This window comes from Poecilia latipinna, unplaced genomic scaffold (genome assembly GCF_001443285.1).
Source record: "Poecilia latipinna isolate Pla-1442-1.1 unplaced genomic scaffold, P_latipinna-1.0 Scaffold1962, whole genome shotgun sequence".
In the NCBI taxonomy this organism is placed as follows: Eukaryota; Metazoa; Chordata; class Actinopteri; order Cyprinodontiformes; family Poeciliidae; genus Poecilia; species Poecilia latipinna.
The window spans coordinates 73,716-100,925 of NW_015114578.1; the positions used below are offsets into that span (position 1 = coordinate 73,716).

The window sequence follows — 27,210 nt, forward strand, 5'->3', positions numbered from 1 at the left end:
ATGATCCAACAATAACTGAATTTTTGTTCCGTTTTTGTTGGATCACTTACATGAAAACGTTCTAATTACAATCTTTGTTTACACAGTAACGGTGCACATCAAAAATGTGTAATGCTCTTGCCCCGCCTAGTTTTTGCTAGGTTCTTTGAAACTGAAGAAATTGAAGGCACGTGGATTCGCGTTTCCCCATCAGGTACCGTGGAGAAAACACGCACTATGTGCGTCTGATTAGGGCGCAAGCAGTTGAAAAAGTGTGGGATAACTTTGCTGAAACACCTTGTTTGAGCTTTCACGGTGTCCGTAGCGGGCCCCGTCTGGAAGCTGTTTATTGCTTTTACCTTGGAATGGCCAACAGTCTGTTATTCCTATATCAATTTGATAAAATAGGAGCTCCCGCACTTCCTCTGTCACCTTTTCCAGCAGTTAAAACAGTTTAATCCGTCGCTAACAAGTTGTAACCTGTTTTTCCGAGCCGCCTTCAAAAGCAACATTAACACTGAGACGCTCACGCTGGGTTTACACCTGTGAGGCAGCAAAGTAGACCTGCTGCAGCTGCGCAGATGTGTGTTAGAATCATGGCAGCAAACCAGCAAAACGTAAATAACTTTGCCCAGTTTTTCCCTCCAAACTAACCGACTGAGTTGAGTAAAGCTGTTGGATGCAGGTAATGATAGCTAAAAGATGACTAGCTAATATCAATACAGAACCTTAAGCTTGTTAACGAGTAGCCTGTATGCTATTGATGTTGTTGTCTATGTTCAGCTACTTAGACTCATTTTGCCCCCCCAAAATAAGTCGATGCCCCCCCCCTGTTAAACTCGTCTGGAGACGGGGCTGGTCCGTGGTTCTAGAGGCTGAACAAACAGCCGTGTATTTTGCCACCTGGGCGGCACGGAGCGGTGAAGAGACGCTGAGGGAACCGTATCTGATGGGGAAACAGTAACACCAGTATTGTGAGTAGTTTCTTCTTCTGTGGATTGTAGGAAGCAGCTATGTTTTGCGTCATACTATGCATGAGCTGGGGATTCTCTGGAAGAAAAGATCCGTTTTCAAGGTTTACACGACAACGGAAAACGGTACGTTTCAGAAACATCGTACTCTGGAACCCGTTTTCAATCTGTGCCGTTCGGCAACATTCGCCAACATTCGGTGGTTTCGTGTAAATGCGCACTACAAACGCAACAAAACTCTTCCGTTTTCACCCGAAATCGTTTTCGTGTAAACGGGGCCTCAGGTTTATAATTGAACTGGAGGCACCAATTTACATTTTTGTAACTTTTAACATTTTTTAACACAAAAGCTTAGCAGGTTTTCTGGAAGTGCTTGTTGTTGTTCAAACTGAGATTTCTAAGGTGAAGCCATTTTATTTTAATTCCACTTGTAATTGTGCAGTATGTTGTTGACTACTGCACCGTTTATTTTCGTCCTCTCTTTATCTTTATTTTCCCTCCCAGACTGTTTTCTCCTTTTCTCCGGTTTGATTCATGACAGCAGCGACTACAAAGCAGCTCTTCTTCTGTTTCTATCTTTCTCTCCCTTCATGCAACCTTTTCTCACCCTGTTTCTCCACAGCGCCTCTTACTTGCATTTGTCAAAGGCTATCTCCTTCGCTGAACATACATTTTCCAGACAGTCATGAGGAGAAGAGAATAAAATCTCCCGGTTGGGGAGGAATGGAGAGGCGACTCGGAGACAAACGGATCGGAGTCGGAGGATCTGGGCTGTGCAGATGGTGTGTGAGCGGCTCCATTGTGTGTGAGCACATGTGTGGAAGGATGCGAGCGCTCCAGCCCGCCATTGGCTGCGTCTAATTGAAAGCTCATTGGTGTAATTGAAGCCTCTCAGCTCTTCAGCTCCTCGTGTTAAAGACTGGGACCAGATGTCATTCAGCTGTCTCACATCTCCTGCCAATCACTAATGCTCTTCCTCACCAGCGCAGATGGAGCACCGACGCTTTTCTCTCCACGCTCGTTCCAAATCCTCACAGAGCCGATTTGTCAGCGAGATTTTAAGGAATACGAGACGGAGAGACGGGAAAACTGGGAGGCGGAGCGGCTTTGTGAGAGCAAGGCAGAAAACTGGAGGTTCAAATCAAACTTCGGATTCAAAACGACCAAGAGAAGGTCAGACCTCACCGGGACGACGGAGAAATTCAGCCTAACGTCACAGAACATCAACTTTCCAGAGACAGAAGCTCATTTAATACAAATACGCTTACAGAGGCAGGTTTTTATATATGGCAGGAGAAAAAAACTGTAAGAAAGAAGGAATAGAAAATACAATAATAAGAAGAAAAGGAAAGAGTTAAGTTTGGGGAAAAGATGGGAATCTATGAAGAACAAGAAATGAAAAGGAAGAGAGAAAGGACTGAGGAGAGAGAGAGAAGAAGGAAGGAAGGAAACGGAGTAAAGTCTGGACACATAAATGTTTCTCCATAATTTTCTTGAAAAATCAAATCCATATTCTCCCACTTATCCCGACTGCGAAGGAATCCTGGAAAGACGGCAGAAAATCTACATAAAGAGGCTTTGAAGCTAAAGAGCAAAGAGGAGATGAAGAGCGCGAGTCTCCACCATCGTCTCAAAGTCTTAAGCAACTTAAAGCTTAAAAAACTTGATTTCTCAATCGTTCTGATCTGATCTTTCTGGAAAGCTTGAGGATTATCACAATGTGCACTTTTCCATCCTCAGCTTTTACCACTTTCTCTCTGCAAAACACTTTGTTGCTTTGAATTGCCAATCATTTCCTCCTAAACAGCAGCGAACGCCTTCATCTCTGCTTTGAACCTGCAGAAAGTGGCTCTGGTCCTCCAGTAGATGGCGCCAGCCTGCAGCGCTGCACTCACACCACCTTTAACCATTCTTCTGCGCTCCCTTTCTCCGTTTCTTTCCTCCTTTCTTGTGATTCATCTATCCCTGACAAAGCCTCGCCGCTGCCGCTACACGCCCTGGGCACAACTCTTTGCCTGGCCTCATTAAAAGATCAAGACAAATCTTAGCAACGGTTAATAAATCTTCAGGGCAACGAGCTCTCTTTACTCTGCCACGCGAGTTCATCTGTTATGCTCTTTGGTCCTCTTTTAGAAGTCTGTGGAAATAAATATATTACAACAAAGAGAGCAGAGCTGTGGTAGATTGTGAGCGTGTTGACGGACGACTCACCGGCCATCTGCTGGATCCCGCTGAAGGCTCCCAGGTTGCCGGAGGAGGCGGCCTGCTGCAGCAGCTGAAGGGGAGACAGACGCAGAGTGAGCCGGGTGGACGCAGCAACGAAACGCCGGGAAGCGGCTACGCTTCCCAGCTCAGCGCTCGATGAGCAAACGAGCTGCTAATATAGTCTGATCTCTCCTCAAAGCGAGCGCCGTTTGCATTCCTGCAGTTCTCCAGACAACTTGTGCTCGAAAGCGTTAATCTGGCTGACTAATTAGATTCCAAAACAAATCAGGAATACTGACGGCGTCAGAAACTCAGCCTTCGAAGACTCAAATTAACAGCAAATTAACATCTTGTTTCTATTGTGGGAATTTCTTTTCAACAACGGCGGAGAGAGAGGATTCAAAGCAGAAAAATCTCTCAAATAAATCAATATCCAGTAAAGGAGCGCCTGTACTCCCCCCAGCTAATCCAGAGACTGGCTGTGGTTAATTTAAAAACTGAAGCAGAATCGAAACAAGCCTCACTAAAATGGGGGGAAAAGTAGAGAAAGATGAAGAGAAGGAGCTGCGGGAGAAGAAGAAATGTCCCAATCAGACGAACCTCCAGGGACTCAAACCGTTTGAGATCCGTTTTCCTGAACTGATTTGAGAAAAATCCTTAAAAAGTCATCGCTCTTTTTTAGATTAACTCTTTCAGAGCCAACAGATAAAAAGCAGCTTTCAAATGAGGATTTCAACAAACCTCTAAATGAGTTTGTAGTGGCCTAGTCAAAGTCTGGCTTGAATCTGACAAAGATCCAACTGTGAAAGTCCTCCACAGTGACATTGTACACAAACTGCTTCTTCCTTTTCCTCAGATGTTCGTTTGATCATCAGACATTTCAGTGAGAAAAAGCAGCAGGAAAAGATAAAAACTTTGTTTTAAATGCTGCAGGTGACGAAACGTCCGACTTCAAGGCTTGGTTTGTTTTTGTCCTTGTAGAAGAAATGTCTTTCTAATGAATCTGCTCCACTAAAGGGATTCAAAACTTTAAAGCTAAGATCAGAAAACATGTTTTCAGCTCACATTTGACTGTTTTTAAGCGTAAAATCCTCCCTAAACATTCCCTCTGCTTCAGAACGACCTGCAACAAGCTGTCAGCGGATAAAAGCTAAACTCACATGAAGATCTGCATCTGCCTCCTCATCCTCTCATTTGAAAGATTTGGTTCGGTTGGATTAGATCAGGTTAAGCATTTGGGGATTTTTCTTTCTGAAATTTAGGTTTTGATATTTTTATGCATAAATCTGTTAAAGTCCAATAATGAGTCGGACAGGAACCATCTGAAGTCTCCAGGTCCTTCAAACAGCAACATGGAGCAGATTTTACACTCAGCTCAGTTTTTTAGACATCCATGTTTCAACATGAGGAGGTTTCCAGAGCTTAAATCTAACATTACTGCTTTACTTTTACAACAAATACTGAGATGTGAGCAGTAGATCTGCTTCAACCTTAAATCACATTATTATTTACTTAAATTAACTGGGCTGGTAAGGATGAAGATGTGGCATTTTAAGGGATCAGCTCAAGCTCTTCAATGAAGTCATTTAAAAATCTAAAGGAATCAGGAAAACGATGTTAGACGTCAAAGTTTGCATAGAAACAGGAATATCTAGATATCATCCTGTCCCAAAGATGAAGGAGGTTTGGTGGAAAACGTTTAAATCGACCCAGAAGCAAAAGTTAAAGCTGTTCTGAAGGATCTGCTGAGGTGAGACGAGTCGAGGCCTGAAGAGCGGCGCAGAGACGAAGACGCCACCATCCAAGGAAGCTAACAAACCACTTCTGAGCTCCAGGAAACTAAAACAGTTCAAATCATTTCTATTAAATACTAACAAATATATTCTGGTGTTTAGCAACTAAAAATATAGTTTATAAACCTGACTGAGCTAAAGCAGGAAATATTTTAGTCTGATTTAATGCCAAAAGATGTCATGCTGTACAAAGTGTGTAAATATTAAATAATTTTAGTCAAGAATTAAAGCTAAATCAATCAAAGCTAAATGTTTTGGTTGTTGCATCACTTCTACATTCATTTCTGATTATGGATTCATTTTTCCTGCTTCTCCTTTAAACTCGCCTCAGCAGGGCTAACTGGTTAGCTTTAGCTTTAGCTCAGATTCAAAGAGGAAGAGTGATGAAGGTGAGGGTCAGCTGCAGGGAGGAAGAGGAAAGCAGAGGACAAAAGGAGGCAGGGAGTATTTCGGGAGTCTTTCTGGTCGGGGCACTGACTGTGGCTGCGCTGGCCACGGGGCTGCAGGGTGAGACGGAGGAGGAGGAGGTGATGATGGAGGCAGGCGACGCGGCGGCGACTCTTACAGCCAGGTACTGCGGGGTGAGGCCGCCCAGGCCCGTCAGGCTCCCCCAGGTGGTCGCGCTGTTGAGCTGCTGCATCTGCTGTGCCAGCTGCTGCTGCAGACGCCGCTGCTCCTTGTCCTTCTGCGTGTCGGCGAACTTTACCACGATGGGAGACGAGCAGCCCTGAGGAGGAGAGAGGCAAGAACAGGAAGACTGTTACTGCTGCAAAACGATTACAGACAAAAGCATAACAAGAAAGGTGACGTTTTAGGTGAGGACAGGTCTGCGGCCTACACAAAACATGTTCAGTACATTTTTTGCACGTCGTTCTGAGATGATGATATTTTCCATTCAGCTTTTGGGCCTCTGTCACTTTAAATCCAAACAAGCTGCTGCTGGCCATGTCCCCAGGTTAACATTTACACACTAAAATGGCTCCAAACAGATTCACAATTATACAGCCGTACATCTCTGAAAAGCAAAAGTGGAGCCTCCTGCACAGCCAACAGGAACACAGCAAGTGGCTTCTGGTTGGTAAGTCGCCAGCAAAACTCTGGTCTTTTCCAGCAGCCACTATACAGCAGGAAAATAAGCTGACCAAATCAGCTCCAATCTGGTTGCTAGGCAACGGGGCTGGGTTATGCCGGGGTTGCTAGGCAACGGGTAGTGCCTCCTGACTGGTGATGTTACATTCTGGAGGTTTTTGAAACGGCTCATTTTCCATAAAACACAAACTCTGAAAAAACTGTCTGGGAGTTATTTTTGTTTTTGAAAACCCAAACAGAAATGCACAAAATGTGAATTTTCCACAATGTGTCCCCTTTAATAAAGGCTGAGATGAGCAGGAGCGTGTTAGCGACACAGGACACGCACACAGTCGCTCAGGAAACTCTCCTCTAAAGCCAGCGGGGCTTTCTTCTTCTTTCCCCCCACAAGGGCTCAGTTATCTCTGAGTCCAAAACGGTTTCACCAGACACTGATTTCCCGACTTCTCCAACTATTTCATCATCTTTTATGAAGAGAGACTTGATGTGCGAATGTGTGTGTGTGTGTGTGTGTGAGAGAGAGAGTGATTGGGATAACCATCAGGAGAGGGCGACAGGGCAAGAGGGAGATTCAGAAACGTGGACAATCAGGAGTAATTGTCTGGATTTCTGCTGCTGCCGGGTTGCAGAGACAAAGCCAGGCTCACAAAGGGACCGACGCGTCGGACATGAGATGGAAACGCGCCGCGTTCTCTGATGAAAGTTACAGTAAAGCTCAAAGTGATAATCTGTTGCAACACACCATTCCTCTCGCAGTGCAATCAAAGCCTAACTAGGGGCAAATCCGTCGGAAAACAAAGGCAATCTGCCACAGGAGGATGGAAACCTTTTGATTGAAACATTTAGTTTGAGGCGGGGATCCACGCTCGGCGAAGGAGGGAAGGGATTCGGCTACTTTGCAGATGGCAGCGCAGAACGCCGAGTGTCTGGGACCGAAGGAGGGCAGCCGCAAATACTCACAACAACCAGAGTTGTCAGTCTGAGATTTCATTAAAGCTTCCAGAAATGTATTTATTCCGTCAAAATGTTCTCGACCTTCCAGTTTTGCAACTGTTTCTAAAAAGTTATTTGGACTTTTCCCTCAATTCTCATCTCCCGTCAGAGCGCTGTCTGGGATTTCTCCCATTGAGCTAGATTTCTCCAGGTGGATTTCAGTCAAGCCAATCAGCAAACAGATTTTCTGCGCCGTTTTCCTGACACGCTCTGCCTGTAGTTTGTAACTGGCAGCAGAGGAAATAAACAAAGCCGTGTTGGTCACACTTCAAAGACAAAGCAAGAAGACATTTTATTGCTGGCAAAAAGTTTGGTTCAGCTCAGCTCATGACTCATGGAGATCCCATGGGATTTACAAATAAAAAATAAAAAATGACAAAATGGAATCAAGAGAATATAGTTACAATATTTGAAGAATAAAGTCATATTAGTAAAATATTCTTACAGACATATCTCACAATTTCTCCAACATTTTTTTGCTGTAAAAAAAAAAAGTTGGTTCCTAGAACTAAATCTAAGTATATTTAATATATACTTTAAATAATCTAAAAGTGTAGATTAAATAAAAACTGAATGATAGCGTAGTGAATAAATTATTTACAACACAAAGTTTGAAATATAAACTGGTGATAAACTTAAAAACGTCCTCTGAATGAGCCGTTGTCACTGCATTTTGTCATTAGCTCATTAAAATTTAAATATTTAAACAGAAAGGTTCTCCAATCTAAATTTAATGCGACTTCCTGGAAGTTGCTGCTGTTTTGTCCTAATTAATGAGGTGGAAGCTGAAGATTGCTCGTCTTCCCAGACGAAGAGTCGCTCATGAAACTCACCAGGAAGAAGAAGAAAAAAGCAGCGTAATTACAAAGCAGCACTGGCTATCATCACCTTCCAACATGACATCAAAACTGCAGGCTGCCGTCGCTCACAGCCAAAAAAATGGCACCTTTCTTCCCGTGGCGACATTGGAACCGATAATTAACATGGCAGGATGCTGGAGAGAAACCTGGCAACATTTAGCTGCTGCAATCGGATTCCGTTTTATTTAAAGTTACGGTTTGATTTCTAACGCAGAGAAAGAATCAAGGCTCCTGTAAGGACTGTATTATTTGATTTAAATGTAGGAAAGTTCAATATTTGTGTGAAAAATAATCCTAATTTTACTGTTTTCACACAAACTGTGAATTAAAAAATCTGATTTCTCAGTTTTAATCTTGAATGATCCAGAAGGATTATTTTTGTAATTTTGACTATTCCTGAAATATTATCACTTTATTCTCATATTATTAAGATTTTATTATCGAAATACGATTCATCCTTGCAGCTTGACTTTATTCTTGAATGCTGTCACTAGTGTAGCATGCAGGCTATGTAGTGATAGCCTACATGCTGTAGCTTTAGCTTTCTAGCTAATTTTAGCTCATAAACCGCTGTGACCTCACAGTTTAGCTTTATTAACCCTCCTTAGCTGCAATGACTGAACGTTTTCAACCCCCTTCAACAGTTTTGCAAACTTCTCTGAAGTTGATTTCAAATTATCCTGCAATTTTCACTAAAAACATTCAGCTTACAGCATTTATGCTGCATTTGGACAGGAATAGCTTTTTTCTATTTATTTTTTGTTCTTATTGATCTCTTTTCTTAGATGAGCCAGAAGGACTGTAAATTGCCCATTTAAGTTCAAAGAAGCATGAATTATTGTTACGTTTAACCTGGAAACGGCTGCAGGTTGTTCCATATTTTAGCTGTTTGAAAAACTGGACCAGCTGCTGGTTTGCTGCCTGGTAATGGAGGCGGCCATGAAAATATTAGGATTAAACTTTCATGAGCAGGAGAACATCAAGTAAAGCTTTGAAAACTTCCTGTCTGGGTTTAAACACTGAATAAAGGAACCAAATCGATTTGAAATTAAGTTTCTGAATTATAAACCACAGAAAGTCAACTTCAGTGAATTTCGGATGAAAATTTGGACAAAAACTCCCTCAAATTTTATTCTTTGTTTGCAAATTTTCTCAAATGGTTTCATAATCTGGATAAAAAGAATAATTATTAGCTCTCAGTCATCAGTAAGTTGTGACACTGTTCGCATTTAGCTGCAGTTTGCAACAACCTTCACGTCCCTCGCTCGCCCTGAAATGTTTCTAGTGAATAGAAGCACATCCAGACGGCAGATGTGGAAACTTTCAGTGTATTAATAATCTCAGAAGTTAAGTGTTGGCTTCTTTTAAAAGTCCCTGAAACACAGAAAGCTGACAGGCTTCATGTGTGATGGGCTAATAGCACGCCGCGGCGGTGACTGGCAGCCGGGGCGCGGTGGGCGAACGGTGCGACAGCCTGTCGTTTCAAATCCTACTGAAATAAGCACCTGGGTGATTGTGGCATCCAGATTTAGATTCATGTTACTCCTGCATGGATCCGGTGATGTACACCCTCTGCAAGGTCACAAACTTTAAATCGCTTTGTTTTTAGCCTGGAGCTAAGCCTTTCACTTTTTAAGGATATGTAGAGATCCATCCAAAGGCTGAAGGACTTCCAGTGTTTAGAGCTGAACCTCAGGATCTCATTGTTTGCAGATGATATTGTTCTTTTTGTTCCGAGTGTTGGTGAGTATTAGAACCAGAATCTGATTACCAGTGAGTCTCTAACTATGTTTCCACCTAAACGTTGTGCAAATTTTGAGAGAATTAGATTCATTTCTATCTTCTGGTTTTGAAAAAAATCAAATGTTGACGCTCCGAATGGCTGCAGTAATCAGGAAGTAAAGGTAGCAAACTGGAACGAATCTCAGAGGTTTCAGGAATGTGGTCTGGAGACGCAGGCAAAGAAACGCAATCTAACACATGCTAACAGAGGAAACAGCTGATCAGGTGTGAGGTGAAAGGTCACTACGTCAAAACTTAAACTCTTTTTCTGGAAAAGCCAAAACCGCCTCTGGCCAGTGCTTTTTTTGGCTAACTTGAGGAAGTTATTTAAAATTTTCCTGCTTCTACAATGAATTCAGTATTTGGGGACTTGATCATGACTTATGGCAGGAAAAATCATTAAATGGACAAAATGGTTTAAATGTAAAAACAAAATCGCTGCATTTCAGCTGTGGATCCATTTATCTGGACTCTTCTGAAAAGATGAGCTTTAAAAAGGTAAAGCAGTAATTTATTCTGAAAGTCCTGTCACTATAATCCCATCAGCAGGTGGATCGTTAAAACGTTTCTTATAGAGAGGTGAAAGAGGTCAAATGGAGGTGATGAAGGCAACGTGAGCTGCACTAGACTCCACTGCAGAAGGAAAAACAGCAGCATCTCTAGGAAAATACATAATTAGATAAATGCTGGTGTGTCTGTTAGTTTTTAGGATTTTTTAGACCTTTTCTGTCCTGCAGAAGATGAAACATTTAGAGGTAATTATCCCGTCCTTCACGTCCCGTTTTGGGTCAGGATCTGTTTACAGTGAAGTTTAATCTCCTGTCCGATTCACGAGAGATTAAATATCTGAACTTTTCCCGTCTCATTTATTTACCACTCAAACAGCCTCTAAATGTCAAACCGTCTCAGCTGCTGCCTGACGTTTACATGAACTCACCGATCCCAACATACAAACATGGCGACTGCATTTTACTTCTCTTTTACCTGACAGATTAACACCAAACAACACACAGCTGACAAGTGAAGGAAAATAAGGTATATTTGGTGTTTGAATCACTAAAATAGGAGGTTTTATGCTGCAAAACTTGACCAAATACTTTTAGTCTAGATTCTAGTGCAAATATCTCATCACACAAGTAACTTTTCAGTTATTTCACTAATAACACGGTAAAAGGTCCTGTAATAAGTGAACTAATTTAACAGCACTAGAACTTAATTAATATTAAGAAATTAAAACAATCTCATATTTATTGAAAAGTCACTTGTTAGTTTAGTCTTATTTCAAGTGTACTAATTTATCTGAACTGTAGAAACTCGACAGAAAATGCTTGGTAAGACGTTTCTGTCGTAGAGTTCATGTACTTTAGCTGCTTGTGGGTGAATTTCATTTTACTTTAAAGACTTGCAACAACTCTTTTGTATTTGCAAACATGTTAATTCTCCATTTTGAAGGCTTTGTGTTGAGATAACAGCCTGAGTTTATAAATGTCCAGCCGTGTGAAAGGTTAGCATAAAGTCTGGCAGAGGATGATTGGAGAGTTCGTCTGGATGTGCGTTTGCTCCTCTCAGCTGCTAATTTAACTCGGATAATAAATGCAGTCAGTTGGCAGTAATTTCCACCAGCTCTGGCTTGTGACACGTAAATCTCCTTCGGTGTTTTTTACCTCGGCTCTGACTCCATTGGTTAGAAATCCTCCCGTACTCTGATTAATCTAATCCCATATTCTCCCTCTGCCGTCATCCCTCAGTCCCGTTTAAACGTCTTCCCTCTCACGCTCCACTTAAGCTCTTCTTTAAGTGCACTTGAACATTTCTGCGTTTCGGTGGGAAGGAAGTGGGGCGCGATCATGTGGCCTTCATGATCATAGAAATAATAACAGAAAATATGAAACATGGTAGAAAGATCACATCCAACCTCCAACACAACTAATTCACTTTTCTTTGTTGTGACATTTTAAAAGTTTGCACAAAATTTGCATTACAAATGAAGGGAAACAGCTTCTGTTTCTTATTGTTGAGTCATGACCTCTGACCTCTGCAGTGAAGCTTGCAGAGATTTACGTCTGGTTCACATAGATAAAATAATAAACCACACAGCGAATAAAACTCTTAGCTACAACAGGTGCAGATTTCAAACCGGAAAATCTCGCAAAATGTGTCTCGACCAAACATGAATTCAGATGAAACAAACATGGTGATTAAACATGATTCAGCAAATATTCCGATATTTGGGGCATCGTTAAGATTGTCAGAAGAGGAAAAATCGAAACAAAAATTGGCCTAAAAATGGAGGCCAGCGTTCTCTCGGAGTAATTCCAGGAAGTCAGCCAAATGTTTGAGATGCTTTCGCCTACTTCATGTTGTCTGGCAGGAATAGTTTTAATGATTTCTTCCCACGAACGCATTACTACTGAATGTAACTCATTTCATTAGCTGCATTTCCACTGGCCGTAAAATTTGTTAAATAAATTTGCTTAATGGAAATGAAAGAAAACTCAAGTTTTTTGGTAAAACGTTTTTGCGCTGGGATGAGACGGATTTCAAAATGAGAGCGTTTCACAGAACTGAAATGGAAACTGTTTTTTTCATCACGAGTCACATGATCAACAACCAGATGTTGCTACTGACGGAAATGACGAAGACGACGACAGGAAGTAGGACAATGACGGTTTATTTTCTTATTCACGTGTGATTTTCTTATCTAATGTAAACAATGTAATGTGAATATCGATAAAGTTTTGTGCACATTTGTAGTGGAAACGCGTCTAATAAGAGCTGATTCAGTTTTCTGCCGACTCTGCTTGATTTGATGTGAAACACTTACATGCAACAAACCGTTAAAAGCCGAAGTCGTCGATGCAGATCAACAGAAACTCTTCTGGGTCGGTGTTCCTTTAGATGTGCCTCAGTGAATTACCTGCTTTCATTACCGCCTGACATTTAGCGCGTGCGCTGCGGCGAACCTGAATGCCGCATGGTAATGAGGACGGATGCGGCAGTGACAGAGCCGTCGACGGCGGCAGGACTCGTGACACGCGGCGCGGACGTGTTCGCCGGCAAACATCACGATCCGGCTCCATGTCGGGGCTGCAGCAGCGCCAAGACAATAACCAAACTCTATTTACCAGACCTCATTCCCTCATTCGGACCCAAAGTAATTACTGGGGAACATTAACAAACGGATGCGGCAATTTAGCCTGAGGCCAGACAGCTTGTTTTCAAATGGAAATGAAGGTATTTTGCTATTGTCCACTGCAATATTGTCGTGTTATGGTTTGAGGCTTTATTTTTCCCTCTTCCCCTCGTGTGCACGATAAAAGCGGCGGTGTTTACCGGGCCAATTGTTGCGGACGACTGCTCAGAGCGAGGATAATTCTGGCTTAACGCTAACGCCGCCGTCGGAGGACAGCGTCACGAAGACGGACGCGCCGCCGCTGCAAACACTTCGCTGATATCTGAGGTGTGACAGCGAAACGGGAGAACGGCGCCTTTCCTCGCAGGCGGAGAGCGTTTTCCCCGTGTCAGGGTCACAACACTTCAATAGCAGCCGTGATTATCATGATCAGCTGTAATGAGGGCCTTCAGGGTGAGCGCCACTCGCTCCTGTTCCTTTAACACAGCCTGTTATTACCACTTTTTGTTCCTTCGCTCTGACTCACTGCAGACCCGTCTTGTAACGTGTAATTCTCTCCCGATAGCGCCCGTCACGCTGCCCCCGTCACCGACCTGACGAGCCCGGCGGCGGCGGCACCCCGACGCGCCGCGCAGCACAAAGGAGCGCCGCCATTACGGCCCGCCGGGGTCGCCTGATGAGGGCTACAACAATGGCGGCGGCTCGTTGTCGCAGCGTGACGCGAGTCTGGGGGAGAAACTGGCCAGAAAAAAATAAGAAATATGGAGGCGATGTTTGATCCTGATGGAGCCTGAAAATGAATCCAGCAGGAAAAATACTAAAAAGATCATCTGATTTAAAGTCCAAGTGTTCAGAAAATGAATTAAATGTAAATAATTATGAACAGAAACTGATTTTACAAGTTAAATTAAACTTGTTTTGCCCTTTCTGCTACCACACTTTTTCCTTCCACTCAACTTTCTGTCAATACAATCACTCTGAGCTTTTTTTTTTTATCAGCGTTGCTTCAGTTTTTCTTCTCCTGACATTCCTGTGTTTATTATTGGTTTATTCATTTTTAAGCAGAATTATTGTTTTAAGTTTGAATCATCAAACTCTTTGACTCTCATTCTGCAGGAAACTAGTCTGTTTAATAAACAAGTTTTAATTACTTTTCAACAACCAGCTAATTTTTTAAAGTGAAATAAATAATTAACAGCATGAATTTCACATTCAGGCTTTAAATAACATGAATAATGTTCAGTAATAAAGAGAAAAAGATGAATAAGAAAAACCCTTAAAGAAAGAAAGAATTCAGAATTAGAAACGATTCGATGAGAAAAACTGAAATATTTCTCATGTTTGCTGCATGAAAGGAAATGGGCAGAAAAGTCAATTCCCTGAATAATTTTTGTGAGCATTTTATTTTAAAACTACGATTTCAAACCAAATTTTCATGTTAGATTCTCTCTGCGACACACTGACAGACTTATTTACAACAATGTCAATGAACTGAATAAATAACATCAGTTTGCAGGGATCCTGGCACAAAAAACTAGGAAATAGAAAATAGAGGAGGCGACTTTTGCTAACGGATAAATTTGCTACTGATCATTTTTTTCTGAAAATTTGCTAGAAAAAATGTTTAATTTTGAGTTTAATCTCAGAAACTTTCAAGAAAATAACTTAGAAAATTCTCAGTTTTTAAAAGTAAAAAATGTGCAAAAAAAAATTCAGAGTTTGAAAAGTTTAAAAAAAAATTATTTTTCTGAACTTTCAAGAAAAAACAGTTTGAGAATTCTGAAAAATACGGCTAATCAGACATTTTGTACACAAATGTCCTCCGTCTTGCTTTTATCTAAATATCGCTAACACGCCGTGGTAAATGTCTCTACATGAGTCGCATTTCAGACGCAGTTATTGAATGTTTTGCTGTGTTGTGAGATGCCGTGCTGCGTGCGGCTGCAGGTTGTTGAGAAGAAACAGAAGCTGAAGAAGAGTGGCGTACCTCCATGGTCTGAGACTGGTGCATGGCTTTGATTGCATTCTGTGCCATGGCTCTGGTGGAAAACGTGACAAACGCACAACCTGCAAGGAGGGAGGAGGGAGGGAAGGATGGAAGGACAGTGGAAGGGAGGAGAGGGGGGAGGAAGAGGAGGAGGAAGACAAGAAAGAACAAAAACAAGACAAAGGGTTGGACACGTCGTCGTTATAAAAAGAAAAACAGATTGATACAGAGAACATGTCACAGGTGGACAACATCGTTTTCAGTGGCTGGAAAAACGAGCATCATGACATCACATCCTGCCCCCCCCACATGAAACATCAGAGCTGCAGGCCTTCCTCACCTCCGTCCTCTTCCTCACCTCTGAATTAGTCAAACCTGAATTCTCAGCGTCTCTCTGAAAATCTGCATTAAACCTTTTGAATTTATTTCACTGGACGCCTAAAATTTTCTCTTTTGTTCGACGGGAAGAAAGACGAAGGAGCCGCGGGGCGCCGGCCGTAAAACCACAGGGGGTCGTTTTAAATCAGAAGAGAGGAGGAAGAGAAGGCGTGACCATCTTCCTCCGTGATCAGCGCCGGTTTCAGCCAATCAGCACGGCCGGTTTCATGGCGGCACGTTTTCTGCAGGTGAGGCGGGAAGCGCAGCCGGTCAGGGAGCGACGAACAGAGACGATGTGAGAAGAGCTGCAGCAACACGCTAGGCTAACCGTATGCTAAGTCAGCGAGCCGAGTTAGCGCAGCCAGGCCTGAGGGCCACACACACACACACACACACCCACACACACACACACACACACACACACAACGGTAAAAGTATTTTGGGGGATTTTATGTGCCTGACTGAAACTGGAGGAAAACATTTCACGGTTTTCAACATGTTTTAATTGTAAAAATCTGAAAAGTGTGGCGGGCCTGTACGTTTAGTCAGAACTCAGAAGAAGAAAAGAAATAATTCAAAGGAGTGATCAGACCGTTTGGTTTAAGACTTTAAAGACGTTTTTGTGTCTGTGAAATGAAGGTCAGTAGCGGTCGACCTTTGTCTCTGTTTTTGTTAAACAAGCTGATATTTTCCCCTCTGGATTTCATCTCGCACTGCATCCTGAAATGTTTCTCTCCACTTCCTGCCCTTCCTCTGTCAGAGCTGATCACATTTCAGCCGTTAAACGTCGGGCTGCAGCAGAAGCAGCAAGCGAGGCGCTGAAGGTCGCTGGATTCTGCAGCTCTGACCCACTAAACAGTCGCCGTCCTTTTTCTGAGCTGAAAGGTTGTTTGAAAGCAGGTCACTCCATCAAATGATTCAGAGGCCTGCCTATTTTAGACGAGCATCATTTAACGGCTGCTTTTCCAGGAGGATGCTGCAGAAGTAGATCACTGCTGCAGATGTGGCTCCAAACTGGTCCAAACTGGTTCAAACTGGTCAAAAACTTGTCAGACGCTGCAACTTTCAGAAACGCACAGGAAAAAAATGCAGATTTATTCTGTTTTTGCTTCTTTGTCCTACATTTTTATGTCAGATAAAACCTGATTTAATCCATAAAAATCAACCGAAGTGAAATGATCAGTCCTCAACCACAGAAATAACTTTCACAGGACCCGTCTGACAACACGAAGTAGGCCACAGAGAAACTAAGGCACAGCCTCCAACTGTCTAAAAGTTGCAGTTTTTCATTTTTGCACAAATCCTCCATTATTCATGTTAGAAATGTTCTATGCTGTTAAATGTTGTATTAAAGATTCTAAATAATTTGTTTGTGTACCTTTGCTGTTAAATTTGTTGTTTTTCTTCATTTGAAACTGTTAACACTTTATTATGGAGGAAATTTTCATGGTAAACTGATTCGATAGCAGCAGTCAAACATGGTGGTGGCAGTATGGTGCTCTGGGGATGATTTGCTGCTCAACTTTCAGCCTAAAACTCAGCAGGAAATCCACCCAGAGTCTGAATTTAAACATTTCTGCATCTCTGATGATTTTTCACGCAGCTGTGTTGGCTTGGTTGGATTTTTCTCTTGTTTTCTGAAATCCTGCCGATCTGAGCTGGTTTTCTCCAACGGGAACTTCTCCCCTGCTGACGCTGGGTTCATGAATATTGAATCCGGTTCTGAATAAAAGCAACTTCCCGCCTGCTCGGTGCGCGTCTTGTTTTCTCCACAGTGCAGAGACGGGGACGAAGCCGGATCGCTAAAAATACCTCGTGGGCCGCATTCTGTCGTCAGCGGAGCGCCGCGCAGTCCTTTAATGAAAGTAGGGTAGCTCCCCAGGCCCAGCCATCCACTGGTGGTGTGATCCATATTTTATTAATAGCGGCGCGCGCGGCTGATTGATACTGTGAGTTTAAAGCGAGTTCTGCTAGGTGGGACCGCGGGCCGCTGAGAGTTGCCAGCTCAGAAATCCTTAAAGACCGATTTATTTCCAACCTGATTAGAGGTGTTTATTGACCGGCCAAGTTGGGCCGCCAGCGCTCCGTCTCTGACTCGTGTCAGCCGCTAAGTGGCTTACATCGGCTCGACAGAAACCAGGATTTGGCCATCAGGTTTGAAATATTCATGAGGACAAAAGAGAGGAGCAGAAAAGGGGATGGAAGACAGAAACAAGGAAAGGGAGGGAAGGAAGCGAAAAGAGGACAAATCGACTGAGGAGTGGATTCTGGGACAGCCGGGGTGAATTCAAAGGTGGAGCCGTTTAGTTTGGACTCAAACAACCTTCAGACGAAAAAATAAAAGAAAATATTCGCAACGTTTAACGAGCACAGAAGAAGATACAGGAACAGCGACAGCTCATTGGACGAGAAGAGGAGAAACAGGAAGAGATTTCCATCTCACCACACAGAAACCACAGAGGGAAGGATGGCTGAGGTCAGGGGTCAGAGGTCAGGGCGGGATGGCGTGGCGTCATAGCTGAGCTGATAAAACGAGTTGTTTCCCTATAAATGGAGCCACAGGACGGGAAGATGCATCTCAGGTTTGAGCAGCAGAGTATGTTGGGGCGACCATGGAAAACCATTTGTACCAAACCAGATCTGGTGGAGGAGGTATGATGCTGTGGGACTGTGAGAGAAGCCATCAACCAATCACATGAGGTTTCTCATGGTTTCAGCTCACATACTGCACTCATCTTCCTTCACATGTGGCACCAATTAAACGGAAAACAAACAAACTTCATCAGTTTATGTTTAACTCCAGGAAGTCGTGATACAGAAAGAAAAAACTCAATAAAGTCACTAATTTCAAACTCTTTGTTCCAGATTTGAACCATTATTCTTTAAGGCTGAACTAACAGTCCAGAAACATTGAATTTGTTGTGGTTTTTCTGTAATCCACTGGCTTCAGAGGAGCAGATTCACCAGTCAACACGGTTCGTTTTGGATCTTTGACCAGTTTACTTTACAGAACTGGTCCAGTTTCAACCGTCTAAGATCAACAACAGTCCACCTGCTGAAGGACAGCTGTGGCCTCTGGCACCAAGATGCTAGCAGCAGCTATCGCTATTAGCCGCTAAAGCTAGCGACCTGCAGCTGCCAACACATCCAGGAATCTGTCTAATTTCTTATCTGATTTCTACAAAATATGGCAGACATTAGAGACAGCACTTTCTACCCCATATCCTCCTCTAGGGGGCAGAGTAGAGCACATTTGTTGGCCTTGTGTGAGTTTGCTGGTGGTAAATTTGGACCGTCTCCCCAACTTTCCCTCCAATCAGGAACCACATGGTAGAAACTTGGACTGTTTTCCAAGCTTTGATCCAAAAAGGTTTGGGAACAAACCAAAAGTTTCTCTCTTCATCTGGAAAATTACAGAAAATCTACAATAAATTCAAGTTTGGTCACAAGATTCTCTTTTTTTAACCTGTTGTTGTATTTTAGATCCTGGCTGATCCGACTGCTCGGTGGGTTTTAAATCCACTTTGGTCCAATTAAAGGAACAGAGTAACTCTGGTCTTTCTGGGATCTGAACAGTCTGGATGCCAACTTTGGAAAAAAACTCCAACTGAATTTTGTGTTTTTCTTTCATTTCAAATGTAAAACTACATTACATTTGGACCAAAATACGTCATTTCTGATTTTTATTTTTTACTAAAAATATCAGTTTTCCTTGAATAAACAACAAAGTTATGTGACATGTTCATGAAACAAATCAGAAACTGAAGGATGATTTGGACAGCAACATTTAAAGTGTCTCAAGACGGAAGTGAAGAGCTTCCTACTGGTTTCCAGTGGGGCTAAACTGGAAGGGGAAGGATGGGGATGGTGGTGAGAAAGTGGGAGGAGAAGGGGGGAGGGGTGAGCGGGGGGGACGAGGCCGAGAAAGCAAGGAGAGAAAAAAAAGAAAGTGGTGGGGAAAAGAGATATACAGCCAGAAAAGGAAGCAGCAAGTGTTGACAGTGAGGAGAAGAACCTCCAGCCGCCGCCGCAGGGTAAAGACCTGAGACAAGATGGCCGCCGTGTCACAGCTTTAGAAATATGTGCAGAAAATAATGAGCAATTCTGACAAACTGCAATGATTGTGTCTAACCAGTAGGAGGCAGCAGCGATAACAGAGGAGGCTAAAAACAGTTTTTATAAGTGAAACGTAAATAAGCTGATCTTTGCAGAAATCAGTTTAATGTTCCTAAATAAATCTGGTTTCAGTGGATTCCAACATAATCACGGTTCAGAATGTCTGTTTTTATAAAGCATATCTAAAATATTAGAAACAAAATGCAGATTGAGAAGCTGGGAGAGAAGCTAGTTGCTATTGGCTGGCATTTGGAAAGCAGCCAATCCGGAGGCAGCATTCAGTTTCCTTGGTGCTGATTGGTTGAAACACCAACAGCAGAAATAAGTAGTAAGTAAATATTAGTTTCTCCCGCTAAAACAGTTTCCACTGAGTTTATTAAAGCGTATTAAGGCATGATTAGTGTTTAAACTATAAAAACTGGACGTTAGAAGAGCTTTAGATGAATCATGGGACTTCTAAATGAAATTCATGGATTTTTATTCAGAGGATATTATGAGAATGGATTTACTGCCTAAGCAAGCCACACTTTTCAGATTTTTGTTGCAAGAAAAAAGTCAACATTTCTGTTGATCTGTCACAAACTTTATTTGATGGCTGTGAGTGAACAGTCTGCTCGGCTTCCTGGCCTCAGCCAGTAAAGGTGAGTGGGTTTGGAAACCAGCTGAAATGTTCTCCTCAGTTCATAAAGTCTGAATTTACTGGAGAGGAAACCAAACTCAACGTTCTCCAGATGATGAAACACATTCAGCTCAACATTTCTAACGTTTCAAAATAAAACGACTCCAAGCTTTTCAGTTTGACTCGGTTGGTGAGACTAAAACTTATCATGACTCGGCTGCAGATCTAATGACCAGAGGAGTTTAATTCTGAAAACTTTGGATAAACCATGATTAGCTGAAGATTCTACATCAATAATTAATAACTTTAAAGTTTTAAGTTATTGATCTTTTAGAACGTTTTCTTGCATTATTAGGCCTTAATTATTATCATGTCACTTGAAAATGGTTTGAAAACAAAAATATTATCGTTTATTGCGATAACTTCTGGGAAAACGTGTTACCGCTGGAAACAGAGAGATGGGTGGAATGAAGTTTCGTTATTCAGAGATGCTTTAATGGAAATGAGTCTGGTTGCTCGTCTTTGTGGTTATCATGATGTTCAGCATAAAAATCCCTTCAGACCTTATTTAGTCTTTAACCTGCAAGCGTGAAAAAGTTTCATAAAGAAGTGGGCGGATTATTTACGTGTCTAAAGCTCAGAGTCTGGTCCAGATTATCACCTCAGATATGAATCTATTGTTTCTTATTTAACTTTAGTTTGTCCCAGAAGCAGTTCTCCTTCTCTGAGGCGGGCGGCCATCTTGGCGAGCGGCAGCAGCTGGAGGTGAGTCAGAGTGGTGGGTACCTCTGCTGAGCCCGTCGGGCCCCCGGAGGATCCGGCACTCCTCGATCTGGCCGAACGCGGAGAACATGACCCGGATGTCGTTCTCGTTGCACTTCTTCGACACCATGCCGATGAACAGCTTCCTGTCTTCAACAGCTGCAGGGGAAGAAACATTTACTGGATCATTTCTCTTTAAAAGGTCCAGATCAGTGCTGGGGTTAAATAAGTACACCCTGTCCCAGTTCTACACACGGTAACGTTAACGACCCAATCCAATTATCAAAGCAAAAACACACAAACATACATAAACTGTCATGGAAACAGTTTCTGTAGAACCGCTTGAGTCCAACTCTTCCTGAAGTTTCTTCTCTCCGAAAGTCCAACAGCATCACCTCTTCAAGTTGATGTCTGGACTTTGACTAGGCCACTTAAATTCAACATGCAAACTGAAACTATTTTCAGTTCTCCCTCTTGAACTGAGTTCCTAAACTTGTTTGGGATTTAATCCTGTCTGAGATTAAGAGCAGAAACAGTTTTAGGTTTGAAAACAATTTTTAAAATCAGGTTAAAATTAGGATATCTGATGGGAATGTGTGGAATAAAACCAACTAAAAACCGGAATCGAATCGTTAGAAACTGAAAGATTTCCATCTCTGCTGACGTCCAGGTCGCTCTGAACACAGCAGGAACATTTTTAGCGTTTTCTTTAGATCGTCCCGTTAATCGTTACGTTTGTGGGAAGGAGAACTCGTTTCCTCTCTGCAGAGCGACCGACCTCAGGAAGTTCAGAAACGGCCCGATAACCTCTCCTTTCAGAGCCGCTGATCCGTTAACGAAGCGCTTTAATTAGCCGCTCCTGGTGAATCTGTTGAAGTTAAACCGAATCTGAAGCTGACGGTAAATAATTAAAAAACTCAGAACAAAGAAAAAGGTTGAAACAGAAGAAAAGTTAAAAGAAATGACAGAAAGAAAAAAGAGACTTTGTGTGTTTCATCATGCTGTGATCGATGTCTGATTATCACTTCAACCCCGAGACTCAACCTGGTGGAAGGAGCAGCGGCGGCGGCATGCTGTGGGCCGACGGCGGCGACGCCTTCACTCCACATCCAGCGTAAGGTTAATCCGATTCATTTTTAATGAGGAAACTGTCAGCTCCTTCCACCAGGCCAGGCAGATAAGCGCTCGCTCTCTGGGAAATCAATAGCACACTTGTTTATTTTGCTGTTTGACTCGTTTGTGTGTTTAAAGAAAAAAAGAAGAATCAACAAACCGACGGGATTCGCTGTCGAGATAAGAGGCGCTTTAAGAAGCCGTGGCTGCTCTGCGGGCGGCGTGTCGGTGTGTGTGCGCATCACTCCAGAGGATGATTAGCACAAGTCTAACAGCAATGTAATTAATTTACTCTGCGTCGATAGAGGGGAAGGAGAGCAGATATCGTTACAATTGACTGTTTCTGCTCGCCGTTCGAGGCGCGCCGGCAGGCGGCGAGGCGATAAGCACTCATGGAGACGGAGTCAGCGTTGCATTGTGGGAGAAAGCTTCAAGAACCGCCTGCGGACCCTTCAGGGGAGGAAAAACCTGAGCCGTCTTCCTCCGTTTTCCTTACGGTTTCCCCATTTTCCCCTCTCCCGCTGACTGAACTGATAAAACTCGCCGCCGCCGTTCGTCAGCGCTAAAGCAGATCTAACAGCGGGTTTATTAAAGGTCGTTTCTGTTAAACGGTTGGATACGTATCCTTCGTCAGGCTCCATATTTCACCCTTCCAGCTGCGAGCCACAGCTTTTTATTGAGTTCCTCCCTCCTCGCCCCGACAGTTATGTCTTATAAAGTCACAATTCGCCATATTTCAGTGGAGCGGATGATGGCTTTTCTAAGGATTCCTTTCTTCTTCTTTTTTTTTGGGTCGTGCCGGCAGAACTTTGGGCTCCTGATGTGCCGCCAAAAAGCAGCGGCATCAAGTCGAAGCCCTTTATTTCCAGCTCTGGTTTTATAGCTTTCATTATCACGTTCTGCTCAATTGCTCAGCTTTAAGGGTCATTTCATCAAAATTACAGAAACGCACATTTACTCCACTTAGCCAGGCAGATAAATTAGATGTAATTTGCCAAAATTTCTATCTGTCACTGATATTTATCATTTTCGCCTAAAAAGTTAATAAAAGTCTAATTTGAGGTCCACTGTTTATCCAACCAAAGTAATCATACATCTGTTCTTGTGAAATTAATTATTATTTTTCCTTTTTTTAATCTTTTAAAGGATTAAAATCAGATTTTCTGTAAAGTCTGAGCGACAACAGGAGCGTCTCTGGCTGAATGTTTCTTTAAATCATTTCTGTTTGCAGCTTCTGAATAATAAACAGAAACTTATGTTTCTTTGTTGCATTGTGTTGATCAATTAACCTGCATTAAAATCGGACCAGGCTCCTTCTGTCCCAAACCAGAAGAAAAAAAACTTTACATCAACAACCTTGGAGCTCAAGTTTCCGACTAATTAGAGAGACATAAGTTTTAATGTGGAGTTAAAACATAAAAATGGTGATTATGTTGGTTTATTGGACATTTAAAGGAGCAACAACAGAAATTTAGAGCAACCAGCTTCATTTGGCCTAAACAGAGTTGATTCCTGGGATCATTTTGATTTTTCCGCTGATGATATTATAGTTTATTTTGCACTGAATAACACAGGATGGCTCATATTTTTAGCTCAAGTTTGGAAAAACTGGATTCAAATCTGCTGGAAAATATAAAAACATTAAAAATATACATTGTTTTTATGGTTTCATTTGGACTTCTGCTGATTTTTCCACTCATTTATCAGAAAGTAGGAGCAGAAAAGTCGTCACCTTGCAGAAGATTCGAAGTCAGAAGATCCTGCTGTGCGATTAAAAAGCCCCTCTTTATTTCCGGTTCTGGTTTTATAGCTTCACTATTATGTTCTGCTCAATTACTCAGATTTAAGGGTCATTTCATCAAAATTACAGGAGCTCACTCAGCTCAGCCATGCAGATACATTAGCTGTAATTTGCTAAAATTTCCGATCTCTGCCAATGATATCTATTATTTTTGCCCAATAAGTTCATAAAAGTCCAAATTGAGGTCTGCTGTTTCTCCAATCAAAGTAATCATCCGTCTCTTCCTGTGAAGTTGGTCATTAATAATCTTATTTTTACCTTTTGAATCATGAAAATGAAACATTTTCTTCTTTCAGAGAATCTAAAAATAAGAAAGTCGCCTTCAGGCTTTTCAGAAAAATAAAACAACTAAATTTATAACTTGTAGCTTTTTTGTCTTAACATTTCAAACATGTAGAAATGAAATAATCAGAAATGTGGGTTTGTCTTTATCTCCCTCTGTTGAAGGTTTTTAATTAAATCTATGCCAAGAAAACTTTTTGTCTTCCTTCCAAGTTGTTTCACCTTCAAAAAGTTTCTTCAAACTTTCTGAAATTCTCTGAGATTTTCTGCAGTTATTTCACTCAAATTCACACAGTGACCCGCTGACATCACAGATTTGTTCATTTCTATGCAGACGACGTCCAGATTTATCCACCAGATCAGAAACCAAACGTTAAACTCAGCCTCTGTTTGATGACAATACATCTCAGATTAACAGTATTGTTTTTTCTGTAAATGATAATAAAACGGGGATCATTCTGTCCAGACATCACATCTATCATCTCCTTGACATTTATTCCACTTTCCTCCACTCATCCGTTCAAAATCGCCCTAATTAACAACGTCAAGTCGGTCACGTTCTGTTCACTAATCTGGGGCAATAATTACCAAATTGAACCTCAGGGATTAAAAATAAGCAATAAGAATAATCCATATGGTATTAGAACACTTTAAAACGTTTTATAAAGTCTAACTCATTAAAGCTAGTTGATGTAGTGAAACTACAGAAAGCTCCAATTCTTAACAAAACCAAAAATAAACAATTACCACAAAACTAATTAGCAATTTACAAGTTATGTTGGAATCACAGTTTAAAATTTTACTACTGGAAAAATGTTTCAGTAATTTGAGACAAACTGGAATAATTTTAATATTGAAGTTAGAAAATGTCCAAACATAAAACTGTTCAAATGATCATATAAACATCTGATTATTGCAAGATATATGAGATTATTATTGGTGTTTTTGTTTGTTTTCAGGAGAAATTTAAAGAATTTATTCTTCATCCATGGTAATTAAAATTAAATTGACAGCTTATTGATGGGTGAACTAATAAATACAGGTTTAGATTTTATTGATTGTTACAAGTTTCTGATAATTATTGAGTCGGTATCAGATATGAAATGTTTGAAAATGAATCATTTTAAATAAAACAGTTTTGATAAGGTAATTATTTTCTTCTCAGTCTTACTGATTATTTGTTTTTATTTTTAAAAACCTGATTATAAATGTAATAAATATAAGATTATGTCTGTGGTTAAGGAGTGGGATTATTCACAAGTTTATAATTATCTCTGAAATATGTAAAACTAAAGTTTAGACCTTATGATTCATGCAGGACGTTTTATTTAGCAGATATTCAAAAATAAACCAACCTCTGTGTTACGTTTGATTGATATTTGAAGATTGTCCAGTTGGACAACCAAAGCAGATCAATGGGTTAGAATGGCCTAGTCAAAGTACACAGCTGAGAATGTGAGGGACAACCTGGAAACGGATGCTGTCTGGTTTGACGGAGGTGGGTTTGTTCTGCACAGAGAAACGGGTCGAGTCTGGATGTGAGGATGAAGCGAGCGCCGGCGAGAGGCAGCCGCCGCGGGGAGCGACACCAGTTCATCACCGGGCTAAAACGATTCAACTGGCGCTGACCTCCCTCCAAAGCACCTCAATAATTTATGACACGTATAAGAGAAAAAGATAGAGACACAGAAACATCAGCATTTCCTCCTCTATCTCTCTTTTCTGCTTCAATCTTTTCTCTTCCCGTCTTCTCTGCAAGTCAAGTGAAGCAGCTATTACCAGGCAAATTCAAAAACAGCTCCTGGTGTGTGTGTGTGTGTGTGCGCGCGCGCGTGTGTGTCCTTGTGGCCACTCACCATTAGATTTCTCACTGTCTGCAGGTTTCATCTGAATAGGGTGATGCATCTGTGGAAACAAAAGAGGGGCAGACAGAAGAAAAACATTAAATATCACCTTGACACATGCATAAATACAGAGCTGCAAAATGCTTCAGCTCCCTCATGTGCAAATTAAATCTGAATATCATTCAGAGGCAAATGTCAACGAAAGCAAACGCTTTGGTTTCTCATAAACACTTCAGTCCGGAGGGCAGGAGGCGTGGAATCAAACGGAGTCATGAAAGCAGCAGAGAGACGCTAAAAAGCAAACAGAAGAAGAAAAAGACGGTCAAGGACGAGAAGATGAAAAAGGGCGAAAAGACGAAGCAAAAAGAAAAAGAAAAATCAGGAAACAGGCAGAAGCTCAGAGTTACAATAACGTGAATAAAAAAGGTGAAAATCACTTCATTGAGTGATTACAGAGAGCAGAGTTCATCAATATGCTGGTGCTGCAATTATTCAATTTAACTAATAATCCATACAACGTTAATTGTTTATATTTTATTCCCAGGAACACAAAGTTCACCTGAACAAGAATAAAATGTTTAAATTTGGTACACTCTGTTAAACTGCAGACCAGAACTCCATCATCTGCTCCTCCTCCAGCTGCTGTGGCTCTGAGTCAAACCAGCCTGTTCCCCTCCTGGCCTGTGGGGGCGCTGCACCAAGAACCACTGAGGGAAACGACACAAAAACCTCTGAAGACACTGAGAGCAACTTCCTTCTTCACCAGATGGAAACAAGATGGAGGCGTCAGATTTTAGCGGTTGGAGGATTTCTCTTTAGGCTAAAGACCAGGAGCCATTTCTGCTGCTAGCGCTAGGCTAGCATGTTAGCTTTGGTTGTATTTACCCAGAATGCCCTACGCTATAGTCCACTTCCTGCTTTTGGAGGTCCGCTTGGCGTTCACATTCAAACCGAACCAGAGTTCACTTTAACCGAACCCAGATGGAGATTTGGAGGACCAGAGGTCAGAGTTAGCTTAGCATTCACACCTCACCAACCGAACCGGACCGGAGCTTCTATGCAAACAGATTGGAGCTGGATTAAACGGACTGAACAGGACTGGTGTGAATGCTCAGCATCGTAGGAACATCTAGGTCTCTCCTGACTGAACAAGATTATCTGGTGCGACTCAAACTTATTTTCAGTTTTGTCTCCCACGTTGAATGACGCCCTGGGTGGTGAGCCACATCAGCGGTGTTCAAATTTTTTATCAAGCTGAAAGTGCTCTGGTAGCCACAAAATGTTCAGTATTTTTCTTCTTAATTACAACTTAGTTCTTTTGTTTACCTGCTAAATAAATAAACTAAGCACAAAATATTTAGACATTTTTCTGCAGACGTGTAAATGAGTAAATTACTGTTGATTTAAAACAGTTTTTTTTTAATCTGGGAGATTTGTCAATAATATATATATATATATATATATATATATATATATATATATATATATAGCTATGTATATGGA

The 27,210-nt window shown here is 41.7% G+C and overlaps 1 protein-coding gene across 3 annotated transcripts in view; it reads right to left on the reverse strand.

The window, feature by feature from the left end:
• LOC106935422 (CUGBP Elav-like family member 2) overlaps window positions 1-27,210 on the reverse strand; it is a 71,338-nt gene that overhangs the window by 27,117 nt on the left and 17,011 nt on the right. For all 3 annotated transcript variants that reach the window (XM_015015866.1, XM_015015865.1, XM_015015867.1), the window contains exons 2-6: window positions 25,720-25,768; window positions 20,692-20,826; window positions 14,793-14,872; window positions 5,427-5,675; window positions 3,162-3,225 (exon numbers count right to left, since the gene is read on the reverse strand). In XM_015015866.1, coding sequence (XP_014871352.1) covers window positions 3,162-3,225; window positions 5,427-5,675; window positions 14,793-14,872; window positions 20,692-20,826; window positions 25,720-25,768 — 577 coding nt within the window. The remainder of the gene's footprint in view (window positions 1-3,161; window positions 3,226-5,426; window positions 5,676-14,792; window positions 14,873-20,691; window positions 20,827-25,719; window positions 25,769-27,210) is intronic.